The following is a 26,442-nucleotide window of genomic DNA, read 5'->3' on the forward strand; positions in this document are numbered from 1 at the left end:
ATTGATTTCTATTTAAATACAGAACCAATATACTCTTAAATAATGAAATATCCAGAAAATAATAGGTTTTAACTGAATCTATATTTAATGGAAAACATTAGAAACATTAAAAATTAAAGCTAAAAAGAGATCTATTCACTCTATAGAGTAATTCAGAGATGACACATCAACTTATTTGTTTTAAGTAATTTGTTTTATTTATCAACTGAGCAGAAAGAACCATAATTATAGATATAAAGACACTGTAATTATCATATTAAAAAACATAGTAATTATTTTTCCTGAACTTTAAAGACGTAATGACCTATTTAAAATAAAATCAGTACATAAAAATTTTAAATAGCACTCCAGGGGCCAGCCTGGTGGCATAGTGGTGGAGTTTGTGCACTCTGCCTTGGTGACCCAGGGTTCATGAGTTTGGATACCGCTCATCAAGCTATGCTGTGGCGGCATCCCACATACAAAATGGAGGAAGATTGGCACAGATGTTAGCTCAGCAACAATCTTCCTCAAGCAGAAAGAGGAAGATTGGCAATGGATGTTAGTTCAGGGCCAATCTTCCTCACCAAAAAAAAAAAAAAAAAAAAAAAGCACTCCATTCAATAAATATTTGCCCATTTGATGGGCCAGCCCCAGTGGCCTAGTGGTTAAGTTCCACACCCTCAGCTTTGGTAGCTTGGGTTCAGTTCCCACGTGTAGACCTACACCACTCATCTGTGGCTATGCCATGGTGGTGGCTCACATAGAAAAAGAGGAAGATTGGCAGCAGATGTTAGCTCAGGGCAAATCTTCCCTTGGAAAAAATAAAAATATATATATATACATATATTTGCCCATTAGATTTTTTAAATTTAAATTCAGCTACCTGAGGGATGATTAATAATCTAAGCTATTATGAAACTCAGTCATTAGACCCTGTCCGATTAATGATACAATTTATAAAAGCAGTTTTCAGTTGCCTTTCAGAAACCTCACATCCTCCCAACCTTCAATATCAGATATAAGTTGGTCATTAATACTATCCTAGTTTTATGGTAACAATGCTTTTAGAAATAAAATCTTCTTCTGATTAAAAAATATGGTTAACCTACAGAAAATCCTAAAAGTACAGAAAATATAAGGAAAACAAAAATCACCCCTACTCCTGGCAGCCAGAACAGCCATTTTGATATTTTGGTGTATTTCCTTCCAGTCTTTTTTCTATGCATACATTCACCCATACATACGAACCATATGTTTTGTTTTCTGATTGGTTTACTTGTCATTATAGCATATCCATAGCTCTTGAAAACTTAATTTTTACAGCTGCACTGGTTTCCATTATGTGAAGCCACCACAAGCCCTTTACTGCCCCCATAGTTGGAAATTTAGTCTCTAATTTTTCATTTTTAAATAACACTGCAATGAATATGCTCGTACAAACATTCTTCTGCTACAACTTCTCTAAAACCAAACAGATTAGCAGCCTACGACATTGGGTCTGTTCAGTGGTACCAGGCACGCGTCTTCTATACAAAACCTCATTCCGCAGCCGAGACTGCCGTCTGGGAACCAGTCCTACGGTGCAGACGTTTTTAGTATTGCGGCAGACAAGCCAAACCTCAGTCACCTTATTCTTAGGTTTGGGCACGAAGTGTCAGATGCCAACACCGAGACGCATGCCCGGGGACTGATCAAGCCCGTCTATGCCCATCTTTAGGAGCGCTCGGAAGACACGGGCAGAGATGTCCCCACGCCTGACATTTTCCATCTCACGGAAAATCTAGCAGAAACTCCTTCAGGACAGGGCCTGGGCGCCTCTAGTCAGGTGGAAGCCCCCTAAGAGTTGAGTAAATTGAACTTCTGGAAATGCAGGTTTCTCGGTGCCCTGTGTCCCCCTCCCCCTGAGCGGAAGGGCCGATTCCCCCCCGAGGACCCCGCGCCCGATTCGCGCCCGCCCGCTCGCTTTCTCACCTTACAGCCCTGCAGCACCTCGTCGCAGTACAGCGCCACCTTCTCGCCCCGCCACATGCCCCTCATGGGGGACACGGAGAGCGGGGGCAGCGGCTGCGCCTCCTCCTCCTCCTCGGGCACGGAGAGAAGGGGCTCCTCTTCCTCCTCCCCGGCCCCCTCTCCGGGGCCCTCGGCCTCAGAGGCGGGTGGGAGCTGGAGCCGCCGCCGGGCCGCCTCCCGGCCCGCTTTCCCCTTCACGGGCCGAGGGGAGGCCATCACCGACCGCACCGGGGACGCGGTGCTCCCGCTGCCCTTCAGGGGCCCCGGCTCCGCCGAGCCCCGGACGGGCGGGGAGACCTTCTCGCCTCGCCTGCCGGGGCTGAGGCTTCGGACCGAGTCCTCGGGCACCGCAGCGCTGGGCCCGGACGCCATCTCCTCAGCGCGTCGAGGGCCCGCGGCAGCCGTTAGCCACGCTTCCCGCCCTGAGCCGCGCCGGCCAATAGGTGAGCCCAACGCGCGCCGCGGCTCGAGGGTCGGCCCGCCGGGCTGAGCTGGGGGCGGGGCCTTGCGGGTGGTCGGGGCGTTGGGAGGGAGGGGGTGATGTTGGGGGGCGTGGCGCGAGGGCGGTGTGTTGGGGGCGGGGCATGAGGGCGAGGGGTGGGGTCTTGGGGCGGGGCGCGAGCTGCGGGGCGGGCTGTTGTGGGCGGGGTGTGAGGGCGAGGGGCGGGGTTTGGGGCGGGGCGTGAGTGAGGGGCGTGGTGTTGTGGGGCGCGGCGTAGGGGCGGGGCAATGGGGGCCGGGGTGGAGCGTGTGGAGGTGAGCGAGATACCCCCTCGAGGTGATGCTCGCGCCCCGGGCGCGCTCTCTAACCCCACCCCTCTCTCCTCAGCACCGCCCGATACGGCTTTCTCTCCCTCACGGTCCTCCTGCGTTTTCAGGGTAATTGTGAGTCACCCTCCAGGTCATGGCGCCCTACCAAATGCGCCACCTGCCACCCACACAAGCGTATCTGCGCAAACCCAGCCTGAAAGAAAATTTGTTTTTGTACTGGGAGGCGATGGTAACTGGAACACTGTGGTTATAGCAGAGGAAGCTCTGGAGACAAATGCAGCGACCTAGATTTTCCCCCAACCTATTCACACGGTTCCCAAAATAAAATTTCCTTTACATTTTAAAAAAGGTGCTCGCTTTCTGCCGAGAAGGGTAGGTTAGTCCATTTTCATGTGTCTGTTGCGCTGCTCAAAATTCTCACATAAAACATCATATTATGTAACTGTTAAACTGGACGCAGATTTCCAGCTGGGAGTCATGTGTGCAAACTATGAACACTTTCACAGTAAAAGTCTGCTCAGGATAATACATTTTGGAGAAGAGCGGAGACCACTCGTTCCCTGTTATTTTACTGCTCAAAGTCCATTGAGCCAATTGGAATAACTTTTGTTTACCGTCTAGCTGTGAAGCACTGGGGCTCACGGCTCCCACGGAGAACAGCAGCCCTGGGAAAACACCTGCCTTCCCTCACACTCATCTGGAAGGACACAGTGTTAAGTTTGGAGTTTATTTTGAGGAAAATATTAGTATGAATATTGTGTTACTATAGTTCAGGGAATACTTACAACATTCATCATGTTTTGACTCTAAGTTTATTCCTTCTGTCAGGAATCCTGGGCTTTGCTTAAAATGATACCTAACTATAGATTTCACTCACCAAAAGTAAAATCCATTAGTGTAGCATTTCTTCAAAAAGTTTGTTTTTTATTAAACTGCGGGGTTTTTATTCTTAGGTTCAGAATGAGGGACGGCTTGTCCTAATCAAAAGTTCAAAAACAGCAGTCCACCTCAAAAAAACAATGCAAACCAGTATTTGTTAGGAAACTGCTATGTGCCAGGCGATGCATAGATACCAAAGACATAGAAATAAAAGACAAAATTCCTATCCTCATAATCCTAGAGAAGGGTGCAGATGGCTCAATCGATGATTGTGTTTGGTAAGGACCATGATAAAAAAAAATTGAGATATAGATATAGATATATATATACATTTTAATCCATGTTGTGGGAAAAAAGGACCATTCTTCCCAGAAGAAGTGGTACTTAAGCTTAGACTTGATTGTAAAAGCAATATCTGTTCCCTGAGCCAGTTTAGACAATACAGAAAAGCATAAGAAAGAAGAAAATTTAAATCAGCTGTACTTCCGATACCTGGCCATAACTACATACTCTCAGATTTTGGAGTATTTTCTTTCAATATTTGTTCCTATCACGTTATTACAAAGTTTAGATTGTATTAAATTCTTAATTTTGTTTTTTATTTAGTATATCATAAGCATTTTCTTATCATTGCAAGTTATTTAAACACATCATTTTCAACAGCTGCATACATTTTCTTTGTATGGATGTAATTTCCGTAAACCTATACTTTCAGATGTTTGGGTCACATTGATTTTTATAATAATAAATATACCGTTCTTGGTGTCTTTGTGCATAAATTTTTACCTATATTTCAGATTTTTCCCCTCAGGGAAAAGTGAGATTCCTGAGTCAAGATGTGTAAACATTTTAAGGCTCTCAGTATTGCCAAATTTTTCCCCAAAAAGGATGTCTTAATTTCTACTTCAGTTGGCAGATAAAATTCCCGGATGGCTGGGTTATGAAATAGAAGTAGGCTATAGGCACCTAAGGCGGGGGTAGAATGGGAGATGGAGGAGTGTAAACATTCCAGGCAGTGAGTTGTTAGTGGTTTTATAGAGGGGTAAGAAATCTTGATCTAGGTAGCTTGGTATGGCTGGAATAGAGGGGGCAAATTGGGACAAAACCTCAGATTGGAGAGACATGCAAATCCATATCGCAAAGGGTCATGTACGTCATGCACATAAGGGATTGAATTCTTGCCATACTGATAAACTCTCCCTTATCCAACTTTATATTCCACTCTCTGATCCAGCACTGTCAGTATCCATTCCCAAACAAACTTTCCCAGCTCCTGCCAGTACATGTTGGCTACTCCTTCAGTGTCCTCGTCCTCCCTTAGCTGACCCCATACTTCTCTGGCTGGATCATGTTGTGTCTTAACCCTATTTGTTGGAGTGGTGTCCAGGAGGGAGTATGGAGTAGATCCTCAGCAGTGGTGGGTGTAGTCTTCCAAGGCAGAAGCCTATGCATCATCTCCAAACATGGAGGGACTTTAGCCTTTAATGGGGAGAAGTGAGCTCAGAGGGTTCAGGGGAATCTGGGCATTCAATATTTTCAAATGTATCAACCAAGATGTTCCCATCCCAAGTCTCAGGATCTCACTCCTTCCCAATCAGAGCCTGACTTTGGTTTAGCAATCCTGCTCTGGCTGAGAACTCAACCTTCTCTGGTACTCCATTACTTTTAGTGGAGCTCAGTTCACTTGGAGCTCAGTTTTTTCTGTCTTTCAGCAGGAAATGAGTCTTCATGTGCTGCAATGGAGGCCTTCTGGCGTTGAAGGCCGTCTGACTTCACCTTAAATTGGTGATTAATCAATCATCTCAGCCTCTCTTTATCTTATGGCCAGTGAATAGATAAGACTCAGCAAGAACCATCTGATTCCATAGTCCTTATAATTATGGCTTCCATTAACATTCTCAAACTCCTGATGTTGCTCCACCAGCGCATTCTCTTCCCTTTCACCCACAGTAAAAGTTTTAACAATTGTACCTGCATAGCATGCTAGGAACTATCAGTATTCCACTGACCTTCCATGACAGCGTCCTCATTGACAGCTGGCTAGAAGGTGATCCAGCTCCAAAACATCATTTTATAATCTGCTTCCATACCAATTGTCTGAGGTTAGGTCTCCTGGGAAACAGGATCTGAAGCAATGATTTGCATAAAGAGAATTTGGGAGGAGTGCTTTTGAGAACAACATCTGTAAGAGAATGAGGGAAGCGAGAATGGGCATAGAGAGCTATTCAACAGTGGTACTTTTCTAACAGAGTCCTCAGCCATTCCTGCTGGAAGCTCTGGACTGGGATGACCCTTTAGAGTTGAGGCAAGGGGTGGCCCATTGTATCTCTGCATCTTCCAGTTACTGGAGGTCTGCCCACAGAGAGAGATCATCACCTTGATGTGGCAGCTCCCTTTGTAAGAAACTGTCAAACAGTCTTCCAAAGTGGCTGTACCATTTTGTATTCCCACTAGCAGTGAATGAGCGTTCCTGTTGCTCCACATCCTCACCAGCATTTGGTGTTGTCAGTATTCTGGATTTTGGCCATTCTAATGGATGTGCAGTAGTGGCAGATCCCTTTGGCTGATGGCAATTCCCACAGAGGGATTCAGATGTGTCTTTAGCAGCCAACACTTCCGGCAGCTGGGAGAATGAATGTCTTGGTCCTAAAAGAGGGATTGGGGCAGCTCATCACAGAATGCCCTACACGCAGTTATCAGAACTGAGATATAAGACAGAATAGAACTCTATAAAAGTAGACAATGCTGACTCATCTGAGCTATGGGCCTGGAAGGCAGCATTAGTACCAGCACTTGAGATTATTGTCTAGAAGTCAGTCATCTTAGCTCTAGGTATTGGAAAATTAGGCAACCACACTAGACTGCATAGTATTCGTTACCCTCTCCCTAAGGCTGGGACTCAAGGGGTTTAAGGAATGGAGACATGCAAAGAACTTGAAAAGTCTGAACATCTGTATAGCCAGTCTCATTGGATTCATGTCTTTGAGCTTTCTTTTCCTCCAATACTTTCTCTCAATTCAGTTCTTTGCCAAAGTTATATTGTATAATGAATGGTCAAGAGCGTGTCCTCTGGCCATAGTGCCTGGGTTCCGTGGCTTCTCCTGTCTATGGCCTTGGTTTCCTTGCCAGTAAAATAGGACTTAAATAACAGTTTGTGGTAACAAGATTGTGTATCCTTGGTGTTCAGCTGTTTAACGTAGTGCCTGAGACACACTCCATCAACATTAAATCAGTCTGTGCTTTCTCGCAGCAGTTAAAACAATTCTCACATTTGATTGGTGATCCTAACTAGCAAGTTAATGAGGCTAGCTCTGTTCTATATCTTGGGGGGAAAAAACTCATTTCTCCTCTTTTTGCTTAGAGGCTTTTTTTTTAAAGATTGGCACCTGAACTAACAACTGTTGCCAATCTTCTTCTTCTTCTTTTTTTGTTTTTTTTTGCTTTTTCTCCCCAAACCCTGCAGTACATAGTTGTATATTTCAGTCGTGGGTCCTTCTAGTTGTGGCATGTGGGACGCCATATCAAGGTGGCCTGATGAGTGGTGCCATGTCCACGCCCAGGATCCGAACCAGCAAACCCCTGGGCCCATGAAGCAGAGCGCACAAACTTAACCGCTCGGCCACGGGGCCAGCCCCTGCTTAGAGGCTTTTCCTTGAATTGGCTCTTCCTTGCCATTGAAGAGGTAAGATGCATGGGGCCCCAGGAGGGAAGGGCAGGATGCTTTTGGGCTTGTGTGGGCACTAGGGCTCAGGCCTGCCTAAGAGGGACAGGAGAGTCCACGGTCCCTGCATACATGATCTGGTTTCCACGTTGGGTTTCGTGGCTAACACCTCTGGTCTTGTCTTGTTTCTCACGAGGACCTTGAGCGAGAGGCCTGGCTATGGCAGAATTGAATTGGAGAAACCAAAGTCCTGTATATCTTTCTTTATCTCTTGTCCCCAGGGGTACTAGTAGCCATTGTTCTACCTTGCTTATGTGGAATGCCCTTCCTGCTTGTTTCCACCTGTCAAAATTCTTCTACACTGGGTTCCAGTACGTGTCCCTCATCAGAACTAACCATTCTCTCCTCTGTGCTCTCAGAGCACTTTCTGCACAGAACTATAATACACTGAAAACACTTAATGTGCAGGGACAATAACATTCATATTTTTTATCCCCAGTACTTCGCACAATCTTTGGCACATAACTAGTAAAAGTTTTAAGAATAGTACCACTATAGGGGTACAATAAATATTTTTTCCAACTTCTGAGTTGAAATGTGTATCTGTCCTTCTCCACCCCTAGGTTGTTACCTCCTTGATGCCCAGGATCAAGTTCTGCTCCTCTTTATGTCCACTGCAGAACTTATTCAGCGTAGGGTCCTCACACTGCTGGCTCTCAATGCTTGTGTCCTAAGTTGTTTTTTTTTTTTTGAGGAAGATTAGCCCTGAGCTAACATCTGCTGCCAATCCTCCTCTTTCTGCTGAGGAAGACTGGCCCTGAGCTAACATCTGTGCCCATCTTCATCTATTTTACATGTGGGACGCCTGCCACATCATGGCTTGACAAGCAGTGCCATGTCCGCACCTGGGATCTGAACTGGTGAACCCTGAGCCGCCAAAGTGGAATGTGTGAACTTAACCACTGCACCACTGGGCCAGCCCCCTAAAATTTTTTTTTTAAGTAAAATTCCCGAGAGAAATGAAAACATATGTCCACACAAAAACTTGTACATGAATGTTCATAGCAACATTATTTATAATAAGCAAAAAGTGGAAAGAACCCAAATGTCCATTAGCTGATAAAAAGAAAATGTGGTATATCCATACAGTGGAATGTTATTTGGCCATTAAAAGAAATGAAGTAATGATACACTCTACAACATGGAAGAACCTTGAAAACATGCTAAGTGAATGAAGTCAGTCACAGAAGCTTACATAACATGTGATTCCATTTATACGAAATGCCCGGAAGAGGCAATTCTGTAGAGACAGGAAGTAAATTAGTGGTTGCCTAGGACAAGGTTGGGTAGTGGGATGGTTTGAGTGGAAATGGGGATTGGCTACTAATGGATCCAGGAGTTCTTTTGGGGGTGATGAGAATGTACTATAATTGATTGTAGTGATGGTTATACACCTCTGAGAATATAGTAAAAACCATTGAATTGTATGCTCTAAATGAGTGAATTGTATGATATGCGAATTATACCTCAATTTGAAAAGGTAAAATTTATAGTACATTCAATGGTAGTAAGTGCTATGAAGAGCGATAAGAGTATGAGTGGGAGGCAGAGCAGGGATGGGGGAGTTTTGGAGGGTGGGGCTGGGGATACTATTTTATACAGAGAAGGGAAGGTAGGTCTCACCCATAGGTGACAATTGAGTAAAGATCTAAAAGAGGTCAAGAGGAAAATCTTGGATTTTGACAGCTGCAAAGGAAGGAAAGCTTTTGCCATCACCCAATAATTCCCAGAGGGCATTTCAGACATAAGGCACACAGGTAAATAGGAGTAACTACAGTTTTAGAAAGTCCATAATACTACTAACATATTATTTTCATATTTCCCCACATAATAAGCATTTAAATAAGGCTCACATTGGTCAGAAAGCCCTAAATGAGTACATCTGGGGATTTAGGAATTTTGGAAGTTTTGTATGATGGAGATTTGGCTCTTATTGTTTTGGAAGTGCACACAACAGGATGCTGTGAAATGTAGTTGTATTTGTTTTTCCTTTTGGTTTTCTCAAATTGAACAAATCAGTAAATATTAACAAGTAAGCAATTTATTCACAAATACTTTAACTTTTCCTCTCTTAGAACACTAGTTTTTCCCTCTTCCTTAACTCTTTGATGTTAACTTTATAAACAAATACCCTGAAACGTAGGACTCGAAAGGGACAGCTCTCTTGGAAGCATGTGGCTCCTCTTTTTGGCCGGTAGAGGGCACTGGAGAGCTTTTGGACTGTTTTAGGGCCCCCAATCCCAGAGGGCTGGGTGGAGCCTGAAGCATTCCTGCAGTCCCGCCAGCTCCAGCCCTGACTCAGAAGCAGCCTGCACGGCGCTTTGCTAAGGGACAAGCTCAGACACATTTCTCTAATGTCTAACACTTCTTTAACCTCGAACGTGATATTCTGCTGAATCTTCAAACGCTGACAGTGCGTACGAACTCCCTGGTACTTGTTTTGTGGTCTGCTTTTGTTTTAACTCTTTTGAGGTAAATACAGGATTTTAATTTCATTTTACGTAAACCACACAAAAGAAAAGAATCACCTGACGTGTTTCAGGGCACATGAATTCCACCAAAGAGAAGCAATCCAGGATATGGACAAAGCACGACCTAAAACCACTGACTATAGCTCCCCGGTAGAAAGCTAGCGGCCCAAACTTGCCTTAATAACTCTCATAACATTTCAATCTTGACAGTAATTAGCCTACGTTTTGAAAAGCGCATAGATTACCTAATAGTAGAGCAAATGTATTTAAAATTGATAATGACAGCGTAAGACAGGCGCTCGCAATCACTGTTGATGGAAGTAGAAATTGTTAAAGATTTTTAGGAAGGGAACTTTCAAAATTTTAGATGTGCGTGAAAAGATGCTCATCATCACTGATCATCAGGGAAATGCAAATCAAAACTACACTAAGATATCACCTTACACCCGTGAGAATGACAAAAAATATCTAAAACTAATAGCAACAAATGTTGGAGAGGTTGCAGAGAAAAAGGAACCCTCATACACTGCTGGTGGGAATGCAAACTGGTGCAGCCACTATGGAAAACAGTATGGAGATTCCTCAAAAAACTAAAAATAGAACTACCATACGATCCAGCCATCCCACTACTGGGTATTTATCCAAAGAGCCTGAAGTCAGCAATCCCAAAAGTCCTGTGCACCCCAATGTTTATTGCAGCACTGTTTACAATAGCCAAGACGTGGAAGCAACCTAAGTGCCCATCAACAGACAAATGGATAAAGAAGATGTGGTACATATATACAATGGAATACTACCCAGCTGCAAAACAGAACAAAATCATTCCATTTGCAATAACATGGATGGACCTTGAGAGAATTATGTTAAGTGAAATAAGCCAGCGAGAGAAAGATAATCTGTGTATGACTCCACTCATATGAGGAATTTAAAACTATGGACCAAGAACAGTTTAGTGGATACCAGGGGAAAGGTGGGGTGGGGGGTGGGCACAAAGGGTGAAGTGGTGCACCTACAACATGACTGACAAACATTAATGTACAATTGAAATTTCACAAGATTGTAACCTATCAATAACTCAATAAAAATAATAATAATAAAAAAAAATTTTAGATGTGCTTAACTTCAACCCTGCAATTCGGTCTTTAGAAATCGGTTCCGCAGGAAGGCTTTATGTGCACACAAAGATATTATATATAATAATGTTGATAATAGCATTTAACACTTCCTACATGCTAGACACAGTTAAAGAACTCTACATATGTTGACTAATTTAATTCTAAAAATAGCCCAGGGAATCCAACTTTATTGATGAGGAAACTGAGGCACAGAGAGGTTAAGTAATAGCTATAAAGTGGTGGAGCCAGGTTTCATATGCAGGCAGTCTGATTTCCAAAGTTCGTGCTCCTAACCACTACGCTATGCGGTCCGGGGTATATTCCGTAGCATTGTTTGTAATAGTGTAAAACTAGAAACAACTTGCATCTATCACTAATAGAAGAGTTAACCAATGATACCTCCATTTTGTCAAAAAGAAGTCAATCTAGATGCACTGACTCAGAAAGAGCCCCAAAGACATATTGTAGGGAAATAGAGTAAGGGGGAAAAGCGATTCTCAGAATTATACATATAGTATGATCCCATTTATGGTTTTTTAAATTGCATATTTGTATTTGGACATATATACAAGCACAGAAAAAGGATGGAAGCAACATCACAGACAGCAAACTATGCTAGTTGTAACCTTTAGGGAGGAGAGTGGTACTGGGGATGGGGGTGGTTGTAAAAGGGGAATTTCATGTTTACCCCATATAATTCTGTATTACTTAAAAGTTTTAAAATAAAATGTATTTATGTGCTACAGTAACACCTTTTCAAAGAAAGAAAATGATATAGTGTAAAAGTAGAAAGGACTCTTGTCAAGCAGTGCAATCAACCCCTTCACATAACTAGTGAGGAAACCAAGGTGTTAAGAAGTCCAACGGAGTGTGCACTGTTCCACATACAATGCGTGAGCTACTGGAGCCTGCCAGCCTGCCCCCTGCCCCAGGCTTCTTTGTGTTACACCATTTTGCCTTTACCCTGGTGAAATCTCGAAAATAAGTTATGCACTCTTAATGTGATTCCACAGTTACATTTTATTTTAGAGCTTCATAATTAACTGGCCTTTAAAAAGTTTTGGAAGCATACATGATGTCAGTCATTCGGTCAACAAATATTTATTAAATCAAATAATTAGATATCACCAATTAGATGCTAATCGTTATATGCCAGGTACTGTGCTAGGCCCTGGAACTATAATGTTGATCAAGATAAAAACAGTTGTTGCCCTCAAGAATTATGGGAAAATGTTCACCACATAACCGTATATGAAAAAAATGTGTGAAGGTGTATGTACTAGAAGGAAAGCAAAAAATGTTAACAGCATTATCTTAAGAGTTTTAGGGAGTTTTCTGTAGTTCTTTACATATTCCTACGTTTTCTTTTTTTAAAAAGCTTTCAATTTGCATGTATTTCTTTCACAATCAGAAAAACATATTTTAAAGAATCAAATAGTAGCTCCTTGTCTAAGCTTTGAAGCATGGTGAATTACATGAAGAGGGAAGAAGGTCATTATACCAGAGGAAATGAAATGTTTCCTGGGGAAATAAAAGGCTTGGGCAAGCCCTTCTATTCCTGACACTGAACCACAAGTCTATGGAACCCTCCGAGAAAAGGCCTCTCAGAGGGCACTGAGTGGAGGTGGGAGACACGTTTTGTCACATTTCTAGGGAGCATCAAGCAGCATGTTCAGGGGAAGGAACACGGGAGGCCTATCTGGGCTAGTGGTTTAGCCCTCAGGCTTTGGAAACAGTCAGCCCCATTCTAGCTCTGCAACATTGAGAAATGTATTTGCCTTTCTGAACTCCAATTTCTCCATCTGTAAATGAGAATAATGATATCATTTGGCGGTTATGAGGATTAAATGAGATCGTGTATGTGAAAAGCACAAACCGTGGGTGGCACATAGTTGTGCTTAGCTGATGTCACGTGCTGCTAAGCTCAGTAACAGAACCTAATTCCCTGGCTGCTTACTTCCCTGGCCATCCCCCACCCCCCGCACCACAGCCCACACACGTATATGCACCTGCACACTGGAAACCACAGGCTATACCAGAGAGAAAATGTCATTAGTGCCATTTCAGGCCGTCATACAAGTTAGCTCATTTATCTAGCAACAGAACTGGAAATAGAACCCTGCATAGTAAAATATAATAATAAATAGAGAGTGATACATTAGAAAAAATTTTTTCACATTATTTTTTAGGTTTCCTCTCTGTCCATAGAAATAGATCTTAATATTTTATTATATCCATTGCTTCCTTTTGCAAATCCCTTAAAAATAACCAATGATGGAAGGACTCTGAAGAAAACTGGTCGTAAGGTAATGCAGGAAGGCTTAGTCCTGAGTGCCAGGGCTCCCAATAGGCAAAGGCTTGGATGTTCCGCTGACATGTGACCAACAGAGCTATCCAACCTGAGACCACGTGGGCTGGACAATGAGGACATCCATGGCACGCACAGTGAATTAGCCCCTCCTTTTGTCCAGTACCAGAAGTTTGGTGCTTCAGCACTACAGAGCTTTGAAGAACCGTTTGTTAAAGACTCTGCTTTTGTGTAATAATGCAGCACCTGCAAGATTTTGAAGGAAAGTACGTAAAACAATTCATTAAACCTACATTGAAATCCTGAGATCATTTTGTAACAAGTAGCCTTATGGCTGAGAGCACTCTTACAACCACGAAGGAAACCAACCTGGGTACAAAGCCAGCACAAATGAGGACAGAAAGAAGAAAGCCAGAGCTTTTTTAAAAAAAAAATCACTACACTTTTTCAAAAATAACCAATAATAGGTCATTTATATTGTATATCTTTGTGAAGCAAACAGGTATTTGGTAGAAGTTTCCTATTCTGGTTTTGAGTCATAGAACCAAATTTGTGGAACGTGGACTTAGGCAGAGTCAAACTTAAGTTTTAACCATAGTATGTTTGTTCCCTGTCACTAGGAATTCCGAATTCCATTTTTTTTGGAATACTTTTTAATTCAGATTCATTTCATAAATATTAAAAGTCAAAGCCGTAAGTATGTTTTACTGGTGAACATGTTTCATAAGGCAACATATTGGTGGCAGGTTGGGAAGGCTCCCCAGGTGCAGGAATCACCCTAGTGAGAGGTGCCTGAGCACTGGATGACCCGGGACTCCTGCCAGATCTGGGCTGGCCGAGGCACTGTACGAACAAGCACCGTCACAGGGTTGCTCACCCATCTTTCTTCTGTGGATCTGTTCCTGGAGGACACATACCAAACACTAAGGAAAGGGGAAATGAGCTAGATTTGAGATAAGGCACTGCTCGTCATAAACAGGATTTCTCCATACCCTTCTCTTTGATCTCAGAGAGAGTGAGTAAGAGGAACGAACTGGGCTAGTAGAGAGTTGAATGAAAAGAACAGTCATGTCTTTGCCTCATAAATGCTGAAAGACTTGAATCACTGAATACTTTTAACTGGCTTTGCCTGTTTGGATAATAAAACCACTTTCAGGCAACCCAGGGAAGAATATAGTAACGGGAAATTGGCAAACTCCAGGAAAGGCCAGTTCAAAGCAGGTTCCAATATGACTTATAAATGTAATTCATTTTATCTTGTAGCCTTGAAAAGTTAATATCTTTCTACAGAACTTAGCATCAGAGGATAACTAATGGACTAGAAAAAAGTGGAATGGTTTGGGGTAGAATGATTTGGGATGAGTTGGGACTCCTCGCCCCCAGTACAAAACAATTGAAGATTTCATTGCATTCTTAACTAAGTGCCTCTCCCCATCCTAGAATTGAAACCACTCCACAAATTGGTCCATGCTTCCTTTACTAGCCTTGTCCCCTGCTAAGCTTTCTTTATTCCATACAAATACTTATGACACTTTTCATACCATTCCTTACCTTTGGGCTTTTATTCAAGCTGCTCCATTCCTGCTTGGAACGCCCCCTTCCTCTCCCTCTCCTCAGTATCTGCCCACCAAATTTGCGCTCTTCATTTAAGGCATAGCTCAAACCTGGCATATTCCAAAGCCTCACAAGGTTCTTCTGGCAGGAAAGAATCTCACTGTCCTTAATATTCCCATACTATTTTGTTTGTAGCGATATTGTGCACTTATTGCCGTCTGTCTTGTATCATAGTTATTTGTATGTTTTTCATCTACACTTTGTTTCCGGCTCAGAATGCAAGGGCCATGTCTCTTTCATCTTCGAGCTTTGTGCATATTGCCATAGCTCACAGACTTAGTATATTCCCATTTCCTTATAGTATTTATGTGCTACCCGTAATAGCTCACCTTTATTCATTCAAGCACTATTTTAAGAGCTCTACATACATCAACTCATTCAAAACACACAACACTGCTATGAGGTAGGTTACCATTATTATTCTCAGTTTACAGTGGAAGATACCGAGATGTTACAATAAATTGCCCAAAATCACAAAGCTAATAAGCAGCAAAGCTGGGACTTGAATCCAGAAAGTCTGGTTCTAGAGTCTTGCTCTTAATCACTGAGACGTATATATAATCACAATTAATCTTAACTATTGTATTCTTAGGGAGAAATGAGAGACTTTGATAAGCCACACATTGTGTGTGGAATTCCGGAAGTCTGATATTGTATGTATTAGGAGAGTTTGATTGAACATTGGTAAATCTATTGAAAATTGGAAGCTGTTGAAATAGACATTTCTTACATTTTCAGGCTGCCCAGCATCTTTTGATCACTCTCACTATGGCTGGGAAATCTCTGGCCTTAAGAATTCTACTTCTCTGGGGCCGCCCCGGTGGCGTAGTGGTTAAGTTCGCACATTCCTCTTCTAAGCGGTCCGGGGTTCCCCAGTTCGGATCCCGGGTGCCGACATGGCGCCGCTTGGCATGTAGAGGAAGATGGGCCTGGAAGTTAGCTCAGGGCCAGGCTTCCTCAGCAAAAAGAGGAGGACTGGCAGTAGTTAGCTCTGGGCTAATCTTCCTCAAAAAAAAAAAAAAAAAAAGAATCCTGCGTCTCCAAGATAGAAACCCAGAGAACTCAGTTCCCTGGGACCCTCTGCAGCCAGTGCATAGGCATGTGAGGCTTTATGTCAGTTTTATGAGGAGACAGGCTCTGCGGAGGACACCCATTTTGCAGACAAGGACGGAAGCAGAGGGGACGGCTGTGGTCGTAAGATTGAGTTCTCACCCAGGAGTTAGCTTTGGTGCTGGTCAGCGGTATGAGCACTGTAAAGTGAGTCCGGGGCAGAAAGGCCACTGCTGTGCCCTCCACGGTGAGGAGAGCTGGGCCAGCAGCAGCAAGTTCCTCATCAGACCAGTACTGCACCGTGGTTTTCCGTTTTGTTCCTGGAAGTGTAGCCTCAAGGCTGTTTTATCCATTCCTCCCACTACTTCTGTGAGCCACCCTTTGATATTGTGATTTATAATAAGAAATATATATCTGGTCTTTGTCCCAGCGATGACAGCAATAAAGCTTTCTTTTGTTATGTTAATAAGGTGGCTTTTGGAAAACCCCCCCGGGGGACGGAAGGATGGAGGCTGATTGCTAGGGGAACTAATCATGTGATTAGAGGGTTGGAGCCCCTACGACCGTCTCCTTCACCTCAAGGGGTCGGGGGGAGCAGGGGGCAGTGAGGAGCTGGGGATTGAGATCAATAGCCAACAGCCCATGATTTAATCAATCATGTCTATGTAATGAAACTTCCATAAAAACCCAAAAGGACAGAGTTCGAGAGCTTCCAGGTTGGTGAATACTTGGAGATGTGAGGAGAATGGCAGGCTCAGAGGGCATGGAAGCTCCATGTCCCTTCCCGCACTTCTTGCCCTATGCTTCTTTTCCATCTGGCTGTTCCTGAATTAATATCCTTTTATAATAAACTGGTAATTTAAAGATTTCATTTTTCCTTCTTCTCCCCAAAGCCCCCTGGTACATAGTTGTATATTTTTAGTTGTGGGTCTTTCTAGTTGTGGCATGTGAGACGCCGCCTCAGCATGGCTTGACGAGCAGTGCCATGCCCGCGCCCAGGATCCAAACCGGCAACACCGTGGGCCACCAAAGTGGAGTGCTCGAACTTAACCACTCGGCCACGGGGCCGGTGCCTAAACTGGTAATTTAGTGAGTGAAATGTTTCTCTGAGTTCTGTGAGCTGCTCTGGCAGGTTAACTGAACCTGAGGAGAGGGTCGTGGGAACCTCTGATCTATAGCCTGTTGATCAAACACACAGGTGACAACCTGGACTTGTGATTGGCATCTGAAGTCGGGGGGAGGGGACAGTCTTGGGTGAATTGCTTAGTAGTGTTGAAAAAAACACACATTGGATACCAGGCATCCTTTTTTCTTTACACATTTATTGAGCCATAGTTTACATACCATAAAATCCACCTGCTTTAACCCAATATCCTTTAAAAACTTTTTTTAATGAACTGCTTAAATATGCAAAGTCTGGTTCAGCCACTATGGAAAACAGTCTGGAGATTTCTCAAAAAACTAAAAATAGAAATACCAGATGATTTAGCTATCCCACTACTGGGTGTCTATCCAAAGAACTTGAAATCAGCAATTCAAAGAGACTTATGCACCCCCATATTCATTGAAGCCTTATTCACAATAGCCAAGATGTGGAAGCAACCTAAGTGCCCATTGATTGGATAAAGAAAATATATAAGAAGATTGATGATTGGATAAGGATAAAGAAGATGTGGTATATATATATATACAATGGAGTAGTACTCAGCCATAAAAAAAGACAAAATCATCCCATTTACAACAACATGGATGGATCTTGAGGGTATGATGTTAAGCGAAATAAGCGAGATAAAGACAAAAACTGTATGATTTCACTCATATGTGGAAGATAAACAAACACATGGACAAAGAGAACTATTTAGTGGTTACCAGAGAGAAGGGGAGTGGAGATGGGCACAAAGGGTGAAGGGGCGCACCTGTATGCTGACTGCCAAATAATAATGTACAATGGAAATTTACTATGTTGTAAACTATCCTAACCTCAATAAAAAAAAAAATCCAGAGTCACCTTCTGTTGTTTGTAACTAAAAACTCCGAGTTATTTATAATCATAAGGTGATATGCCATTTTCTTTGGGATATTTTGTTGCTATTTTTATCATCATCGTTAAATCATTCATCAGTCTCTCTTACCTCATTTGTTCAACTGCATTTTGGGGGCACACTTTATCACACTCATGATATATTTTTAAAATAAGGAATATCATATAATGGCTTAAGTCAACATTAAAGGAGGCGCTGTTTTAAGGACCTCCACCTAACTGACCGGTGATGCCCACAGCATGAACTCTCGAGGCAACTGGCTGCTCTATTATGCTTCAGGTGTTTTGCTAGTTAAACGAAACATTGTTTAACCCGCCTCTAAGCCAACAACTAAGCAACTTTAAGTGATTCGATCATGTTGAGTGTTTCCGGGCACTCAATTTAGTTTTCACAGAAACAATTTTTTTCTTTTTACTCTTAGATTTTATTGCCTTATGTGATTTTAAAAATTAAATTATGTGATTAGATAACTACAGATGGAAATGCCACAGTGAAATGTTACCCATCAGGAAACCCATTCTTGGGGACTGCTCCTGCCTAAGGCCATTCTGATATTGTATTAGATACCGTGTACCTCATGAGAGAGCTAAGGCTGTCCCTACGTCAGTGTTGGAAGCTAGGATCGCTCAACAGGTGTATCTTGCTTATCACCAGAAGAGAAACTGAAGACCAACTCAGAGCCTGGAGCAGTTCAGGCCTTTAATTGAAAATTGACAGATAAAGCAAAGGAATGAAGAGTCTCATCCAATGAGTCTGACATCTAAACCATAATAAAATTAAATCAGCAATGACAAGCTGCTGGGGGTTTATGCTGTCTTTTTTTTTTTTTTTTTTAATCTGAGGTTTCAGGAGGTCTTAAACATTAAATTAGTTTGTCTAGAAATCCTGTGTAAAAATGGACAGGGATGAATTCAAGACACAGGAAGACATAGTATTTTTAAATGGTATTTTTTTTCTGCTTTTTCTCCCCAACTCTCCCCAGTACATAGTTGCATATCTTACTTGCAGGTCCTTCTATTTATGCTATGTGGGATGCCACCTCAGCGTGGCTTGATGAGCGGTGCCATGTCCGCACCCAGGATCTGAACTGGCGAAACCCTGGGCTGCCGAAGCGGAGCTCGTGAACTTAACCACTTGGCCACTGGGCCAGCCCTCAAATAGTGTCTTTAAGACAAATCTAATCATGTCTTTTCAGCATTCAAAACTCAGTAAGTCGCTCCATACACAGCTGTACCACTGTGAACAAAGGCTCAGGGCCTCAGAGGGACGGAGAGAATGAAAACCCTGAAGTTCTTTCTAGCCAGAAGTAAATACGGCCAAACAATGGAGGATGGTTGTGGTATTTTTCAAACATGAGCTAAATTCGGTCTGGTATGTTACCGAGCACAATTTGCTCAGCGTGAAATGTTCCAATCCACAAGGAGGTGTGGGGAGCAGCCCCAGTGTACTTTACCTGCAACTGCAAATGTTAAAGGAAGATCAAGTTTAGAAGTTATTTTTCTCATTCTAAAGTTTACTTTTGGTTTTTAAGGACTCCATGGTTCTCAGGTCATGGAGGCAAAGCATGCCTGTTGTTTTCACGGGAAGTTAAAGTAACCAACTCTGGTGGTTTTTAGACATGCATAGAAGCTTGCCTCTGTCAGCAAGCTACCAGAAATAAACTGTTGATTAACCCCTGCTCGAGGACTGATGTTTAACTTCGTGAAGCAAACATTTGCAGGTGACGGCAGCGACTCTGTAGGTTTTACAAATCGCTTCAGGTGGAGAGGTAAAGCTATTAATGGTAAACTACACATTTACTCAGTGTATCAGTTCCCAGTGTTTAAGAGTTGAAAGTGAATCAAACTTATGAATGAAATCAGTCTCTCAGATTCTGAACTATAAATTCCCAAGAATTTCAAGTGAAATATTTATAACTTTACAAAGTCAATATGAAACCATGATTTCTGAAATTAAAAAGTTTGCAGCAGAAAACCTTAAAATCTTTAAAATGTTTTAAAACATTTTGTTTGTTAAATTTCTCGGACACGGTAGGAACTGAAACATTCTGGTAGTTGTTCGATTTCTGGAAATAATTACCTGCAGGGCGATTAACACCTCTCACCTAGTTAGTGGCCCAGCTCTATGCTATTGTTTGTTGGTGAAGGGGCTATTCATTCACAAACCTGGACCCACCCAACCAAACAAAGAGACTCTTGGTGGCTGTTCAAGTGGACTCCAAGCCAAGAAAAAGGGATTTCCTTATTTCCTCAAGACTGAACTTTTGATCAGTGCTGTGTGGCCAAGCTAAAAAGTTTGAAGGAATTTTAAGCAAGGCTTTTATGGCATTTCGGAAGCCACCACCAAATATCCTTCAGGAAGCATAGTAACAAGCTAGATGGAGTCAGGAACTTAGTAAGGAAATTCACCTCTCTTACTACAATATGCATAGAACTCTCTTGGCATCTACTGTCAAGAGTGATGAACATTTCACAAGTAACAATAAATTATTCACTTTGGCAAATCTGAGGATGTTATATGGGTCTTATTCACAAGAATCAAGTTTCAGCAGCTAAAATGTGGTTGATTTTGCAGGATGCTGGGGTACAACAGAGCAAAGACTGACAAAGCTCCTGTTCTGGGGCCTGGCCCAGTGGCTGAGTGGTTAAGTTCTCACGCTCTGCTTCCGTGGCTCAGGGCTCCTTGGTTCAGATCCTGGGTGTGGCACTGCTCGTCAGGCCACGCTGTGGCGGCATCCCACATAGAAGAACCAAAATGACTTACAACTGTGATAACAACTATGTACTGGGGCATTGGGGAGAAAAAATAAAAGAGGAAGATTGCTAACAGATGTTAGCTCAGGGCCAATCTTCTGGAAAAAAAAAAAAAAAGCTGTTCTCATGGATCTTATATTCTAGTGGTAGAGACAGATTGTAAACATCTTTTTAAAAAATATTTTTACAAATTATGATTAGTGTTTAAAGGAAATAGGGTACTGAGAAGAAAATAACGGAGAGGAACTAATTAAACAGGGCGGTCAGAGAAGTCTCCTCTGAGTTGGGGACTTTTAACTTGAGACCTGAAAGACAGAAAGAAGCCATCCATGGGAAACCTGGTGAGAGGACAATGCAGGCAGACGCATTGCAAGCGCAAAGGCCCCACAAGGCACAGGGCTTGGCGTGTTAGAAAAGAACTGGCAGAAGGCCCGTGTGACTGAAGCATCAGGACCAGGGGACGGTGGCATGAACCGAGGTTGGAGAGATAGGTGGCTACAGATCCTGTAGGAAAGCTTTTCTCAAGATCTTTTGACCATGTCTCACAGTAAGAAATATATTTTATATCTCACTTAGTACTTAAATAAAACAAAATGTTTACACAAAAGAAAACCTACCTATATAACATGTAATGCTTATATTTTCTATTCTGTCCTATAATTTCATTTAAAAATGCTGATTATTACTCATTAAAATGATTTCCTGACCAACTAATGGATTTTTGCAAAAACACAGATAAATGTTGTTGTAGGCTAGGGTAAAGAGTTTGGAAAATTATTGGAAGTCTTTAAGGAAGGAGGAGCATGACTTATAAATGAAATCATTTTGGCTGCTGTAGGAAGAATGAATTAAAGGGTTACAAGAATGAAGTAGGAGGATCAGTTATGGTATTATTGCAGAAGCCCAGGGGAAAGAGGGTAGTAGCTTGGACTAGGGTGGTGGCAATCAAGGCAAAGAGATGTGTTCAGACTTAACGATATATTTCAGTGGTAGAACCAACAGGACATAGTGATGGGTTGGATGGGTGGGGCTGAAAGAAAGGGAGGCATCAAGAGTCAGTCCCAGACTTCTGGTTTTAGTGACTGAAAAAATGGTAGTGCTATCTATTAGGATGAGGAAGACTGGAGTAGAATAGGATATATGGTGGAAAATTAAAAATTCCACTTTAAATATATTAAGTTTGAGATCACTCTGAGTCATCTAAGCAGTTAATTATACAACAGGAGTTCAGAGAAGAAAGCTGAGGATCAATAAAATTGGGGTCTAAAACAAATGAGTAGTATTTAAAGTCATGAAAATGGATGAGTTTACCTAGAGAAAGTATGGATAGAAAGGAAACAAGAAAGGGCTCAGGAAGGACTTCCAAGGGTCTCCAATGTTGAGAGTGGGATGGGGGGATTAGGAGGAGCTGGCAAAAGAGATCAAGAAGGAGCGACCATTGGAATGTGAGCAATGTCAGCAGACAGTGCTGTCCTGAGCATCACAGGGCGGAGTGTTTCAACGGGAAAAGCTGCACCGAATACTGTCGAGGAAGCAAGTATAGTGAGAACAGAAAATTACCCATCTGGCACTATGGAGGCCTTCGGTAACCTTGACAAGGGTGTTTCAGTAAAGTTGACAGAACAAAAGCTAGATCAGACTCTATAACCCAGAAATTCCACGCCTCAGTTATTGGAAACAAAAAACTCTTGCACAAATGCACCAAGAGACTCATACATAAGATGGTCATAACTGCGTTGTTCACTGGAGCAAATAACTGGAAAAGACCCAAATTTGCATCCTTAAGAGAATTGATAACTAAACTGTGATATATTCATAGAATGGATAGTAAGAGTAATGAAAGTGAATCCTCCAACATGGGTAAATCTCACGAAAATGTTGACGACAAAAAAGGGCACAGAACGACACCTGCAGCATGATTCCATTTATACAAAGTTTAAAAAATGAACTAAACAGTACATTGTTTAAGGATACATAAATAAGGGAATGATAAACACAAAATTCAGGAGGGCTGTTACCTGGGATATACAGAAATGCTCAAAGATTAATCTGTATATATGTTATATACACATTTTGGTGTATATGAAATATTTCGCTAAAAGTATCTACCTAGCTCTGTCCACTGAATAGGCCTAAATGCATTAACCAATCCAGAAGCAGTGAGCACCGCTAGTACCCAGCTGTGGTCTACAAAAACTATTTCCTATTGAAAGAACAAGGACTCTTTGGGAAAAGGGCCGAGTTTGGATATGGGACAGGGAATATACAAAACTAGGTTTGAAAATCCTGTCTTAGGGGCTGGCCTGGTGGCGCAGCAGTTAAGTGCGCATGTTCTGCTCTGGTGGTTCAGGGTGCCCTGGTTCGGATCCCGGGTGTGGACATGGCACCGCTTGGCAAGCCATGCTGTGGGAGGCGTCCCACGTATAAAGTAGAGGAAGATGGGCATGGATGTTAACTCAGGGCCAGTCTTCCTCAGCAAAACGAGGAGGATTGGCAGTGGATGTTAGCTCAGGGCTAATCTTCCTCAAAGAAAAGAAAAGAAAGAAAATCCTGTCTTAGACTGCAAGGAAGATTTTAGACTGCTAGGGTTGTGTCAAAAGAACTCAGAAGCCAACCTGAAGAGGCTCCCTCTGGCAAAGACAGGAAAGTTTGAGCATCCATAAGGATAAATACAGTAATGGATTGAAAAACATGTCAAATATGCTTATCTACTTTTCTTATATAAACTATTAGTATTAGTTATATAAATAGCAAATAAGGGAAGTTTCTCCCTATATTATTCCAGACAATAAATAAAGAAGAAATAGGAAAAAATATAATCATTTTGCAATCCGTAATCAATTAATTGATTTAGGCATTGCTTGTCAACTGCTGCTAACATCACAGAGAGAGAATCAGACCTTACGTGCCTCCTGGGGGAAGAACACAACCAGCTGTGACGTCTAGCCAAAGGAAATCAAACCTGAATCTATGATCAAGCCTCTAGATCCAACTGCTGATTTGCAGGAAATGCAGAGGACAGAGGAATATTGTAAACCGCACCACAGGGATGCAATCTGCAAAACCCACACTGTGGAAAATTCTCAAAGACAAACAACTTGTTTTTTTTCAACAACAATCAACACAATTACAGGGGCCGGTCCAACAGTGCAGCGGTTAAGTTCGCACGTTCCGCTTCTTGGCGGCCGGGGTTCGCCGGGTCAGATCCCGGGTGCGGACATGGCACTGCTTGGTACGCCATGCTGTGGTAGGCGTCCCACATGTAAAGTGGAGGAAGATGGGCACGCATGTTAGCTCAGGGCCAGGCTTCCTCAGCAAAAAAAGAGGAGGACTGGCAGTAGTTAGCTCAGGGCTAATCTTCCTCAAAAAAAAAAAAAAAAAAGAACAACTATAAACCAGCAAAGGAAAAATGAGAGATGAAGGAGGAACCTATAGATTCAAAGAGACTTAAAAGATATCTCAAGCAATCCCAATATGTGGACCTTATTTGGATTTTGATTCAAACAAACAAACTTCTCTAAGAACTGTAGGAGACAATTGGAAATTTGAATACTGACTAGATACTTAGGATATTAGGAAATTATTAAGTATTTTTATATGTGATAAAGGTATTGTGGTTATAGTAAAAATTAATTTTATTTTAAACTAAGCTTGGTTTGGGGGTAAAATTTGTTGTAAAAAGGAGCTAAATTGGATTAAAAAGAGAAAAGAAACATTTAGTTAAAATAGTTAATTGAGGGGCCAGCCCCGTAGCTGAGTGGTTAAGTTTGTGTGCTCCACTTCAGTGGCCCAAGGGTTTCACCAGTTCGAATCCTGGGTGAAGACATGGCACCACTCATTGGGCCATGCTGAGGTGGTGTCCCACTTGCCACAACTAGAAGGACCCACAACTAAAATATGCAACTATGTACTGGGGGGATTTGGGGAGAAAAAGCAGGAAAAAAAGGAAGATTGGCAATAGTTGTTAGGTCAGGTGCCAATCTTTACCAAAAAAGCCAATTGAATGCACTTTGACAGCTGCTTCCTCTCAAACAAACTTGAGTGATAGAGAAGTATACACACACACACACACGTATGAACTTTAAAGTCATAAATCCACAAGTACAAAAGATAACGGGAAAGAAACAACAACAGAATTCTGGACTTGGGGACACAAGACCCCCGTGAGGGTGGGGTACACCAAATACAGGGGATTAGGTGAAGGGTTCCTTGGCCCACCCGGCTTAGAGAATGTTGGAGTTATCACTTTAATTTTCATTTCCTTAATTGAGAGTGAGGTTGATCATCTTTATTATTAACCATTTAGTTTCTTTTTTTGTGATTTGGCTACTCACATATTTTGCCTAATTTTCTATTTGGTGGTTTGTTTTCAAATATTCTGAATAATTATCCTTTATTGGTCATATGTGTTGCCAATATCTTCTCTGAGGCTTCACTTGTATTTTAACTTTCTTTATGGTGTCTTTTGTCATATAGATGCTTTTAATTTTTATATAATCAAATTTATTGATATTTTCTTTACGATTTATGGTTTTCATATCTTGTTTCAGAAAACTTTCCCCTCCCAAGATCATAAAGATTTTTCCTATGTTTTCTTCTAAAAGCTTTAAGATTTCACCTTTCATATTTAAACTCTTAATCCATCTGGAACTGATTTTTGTGTAAGATTTGAAGTAGAGATCTAATAGCTTTTTAAATTTTTTTTAAATTTTTGTTTTATTTTTTTATTTTTCCTTTCCATAATAGCTTTTTTTAAAATGTGAATTATCTAGTTGTCCCAAGATCATTTATTATATAGTCCATCATTTCTCCATTAGTTTACATAGCTGTTTCCAACCCATACCAAGTTCTCAAATATTCATTAATCTGTCTTTGGTTTTTCTATTCTGTTTCATTGACCTATTGTCTCTTTACCTATGGTTCTTAGTTTGAATTACTATAGCATCAAAATAAATCTTGATAAGTGATTGGGCAAGTAAAAGAAGGCTCTGTTTTTTACAGCGCAATGAAAACATATTGTTAGAAAAGAAAGGAATTAGATTGAGAAGGGAAAAAAAGCCTACAAAATGCTACGCTTTAAATCATCTATAATGGCTCATTGTTATTTTCAGTCTTTAGAAGAGAATTAACAACATGCTTTTTTACGGAGTAGGATTTGTTCTGGAACAAACTGAGCGTTTGTGTTACAACTAAAAACGAACAGAGAATTCATACTAGACAAGACAGGAAATTGCCCTTTTGTACCCAAGCTGTTTATGCACAGACTGAATTTTTATCCAAGTACTGATCAGATATTGGTTAAGCTTTTGTAGGAAATGAATGTGTACTGATCAGATATTGGTTAAGCTTTTGTAGGAAGTGAACGTATTATGAGTAAATCACCCAGATGAGTTACCTACTTTTTACCTACTTTTTGTCTAAAATGTGTAAGTAGGGGCTGGCCCCGTGGCCCAGTGGTTAAGTTTGCGTGCTTCGCTTTGGTGGCCCAGGGTTTTGCCAGTTCCGGATCCTGAGCATGGCAATGTTGAGGCGGCGTCCCATGTGCCACAACTAGAAGGACCCACAACTAAAATATACAACTATGTACTGGGGGGATTTGGGGAGAAAAAGAAGAAGAAGAAAAAAAGGATTGGCAACAGTTGTTAGCTCAGGTGCCAATCTTAAAAAAATAAATAAATAAAATAAAATAAAATAAAATTCCTAAGTACAACTTGCTATAATGGAGC

General features: G+C 41.8%; 1 protein-coding gene across 1 annotated transcript in view; it reads right to left on the reverse strand.

Annotated features, from left to right (window-relative positions):
* Positions 1 to 2,709, reverse strand: part of SHCBP1L (SHC binding and spindle associated 1 like) — a 32,390-nt gene extending 29,681 nt beyond the window's left edge. Inside the window, exon 1 of the mRNA XM_005615134.4 lies at positions 1,954 to 2,709. Within this exon, the coding sequence (XP_005615191.1) occupies positions 1,954 to 2,364 (411 nt within the window). The 5' untranslated portion in view covers positions 2,365 to 2,709. The remainder of the gene's footprint in view (positions 1 to 1,953) is intronic.
* Between the last annotated feature and the right edge of the window lie 23,733 nt (positions 2,710 to 26,442).

This window comes from Equus caballus, chromosome 5 (assembly GCF_041296265.1).
Source record: "Equus caballus isolate H_3958 breed thoroughbred chromosome 5, TB-T2T, whole genome shotgun sequence".
NCBI lineage: Eukaryota > Metazoa > Chordata > Mammalia > Perissodactyla > Equidae > Equus > Equus caballus.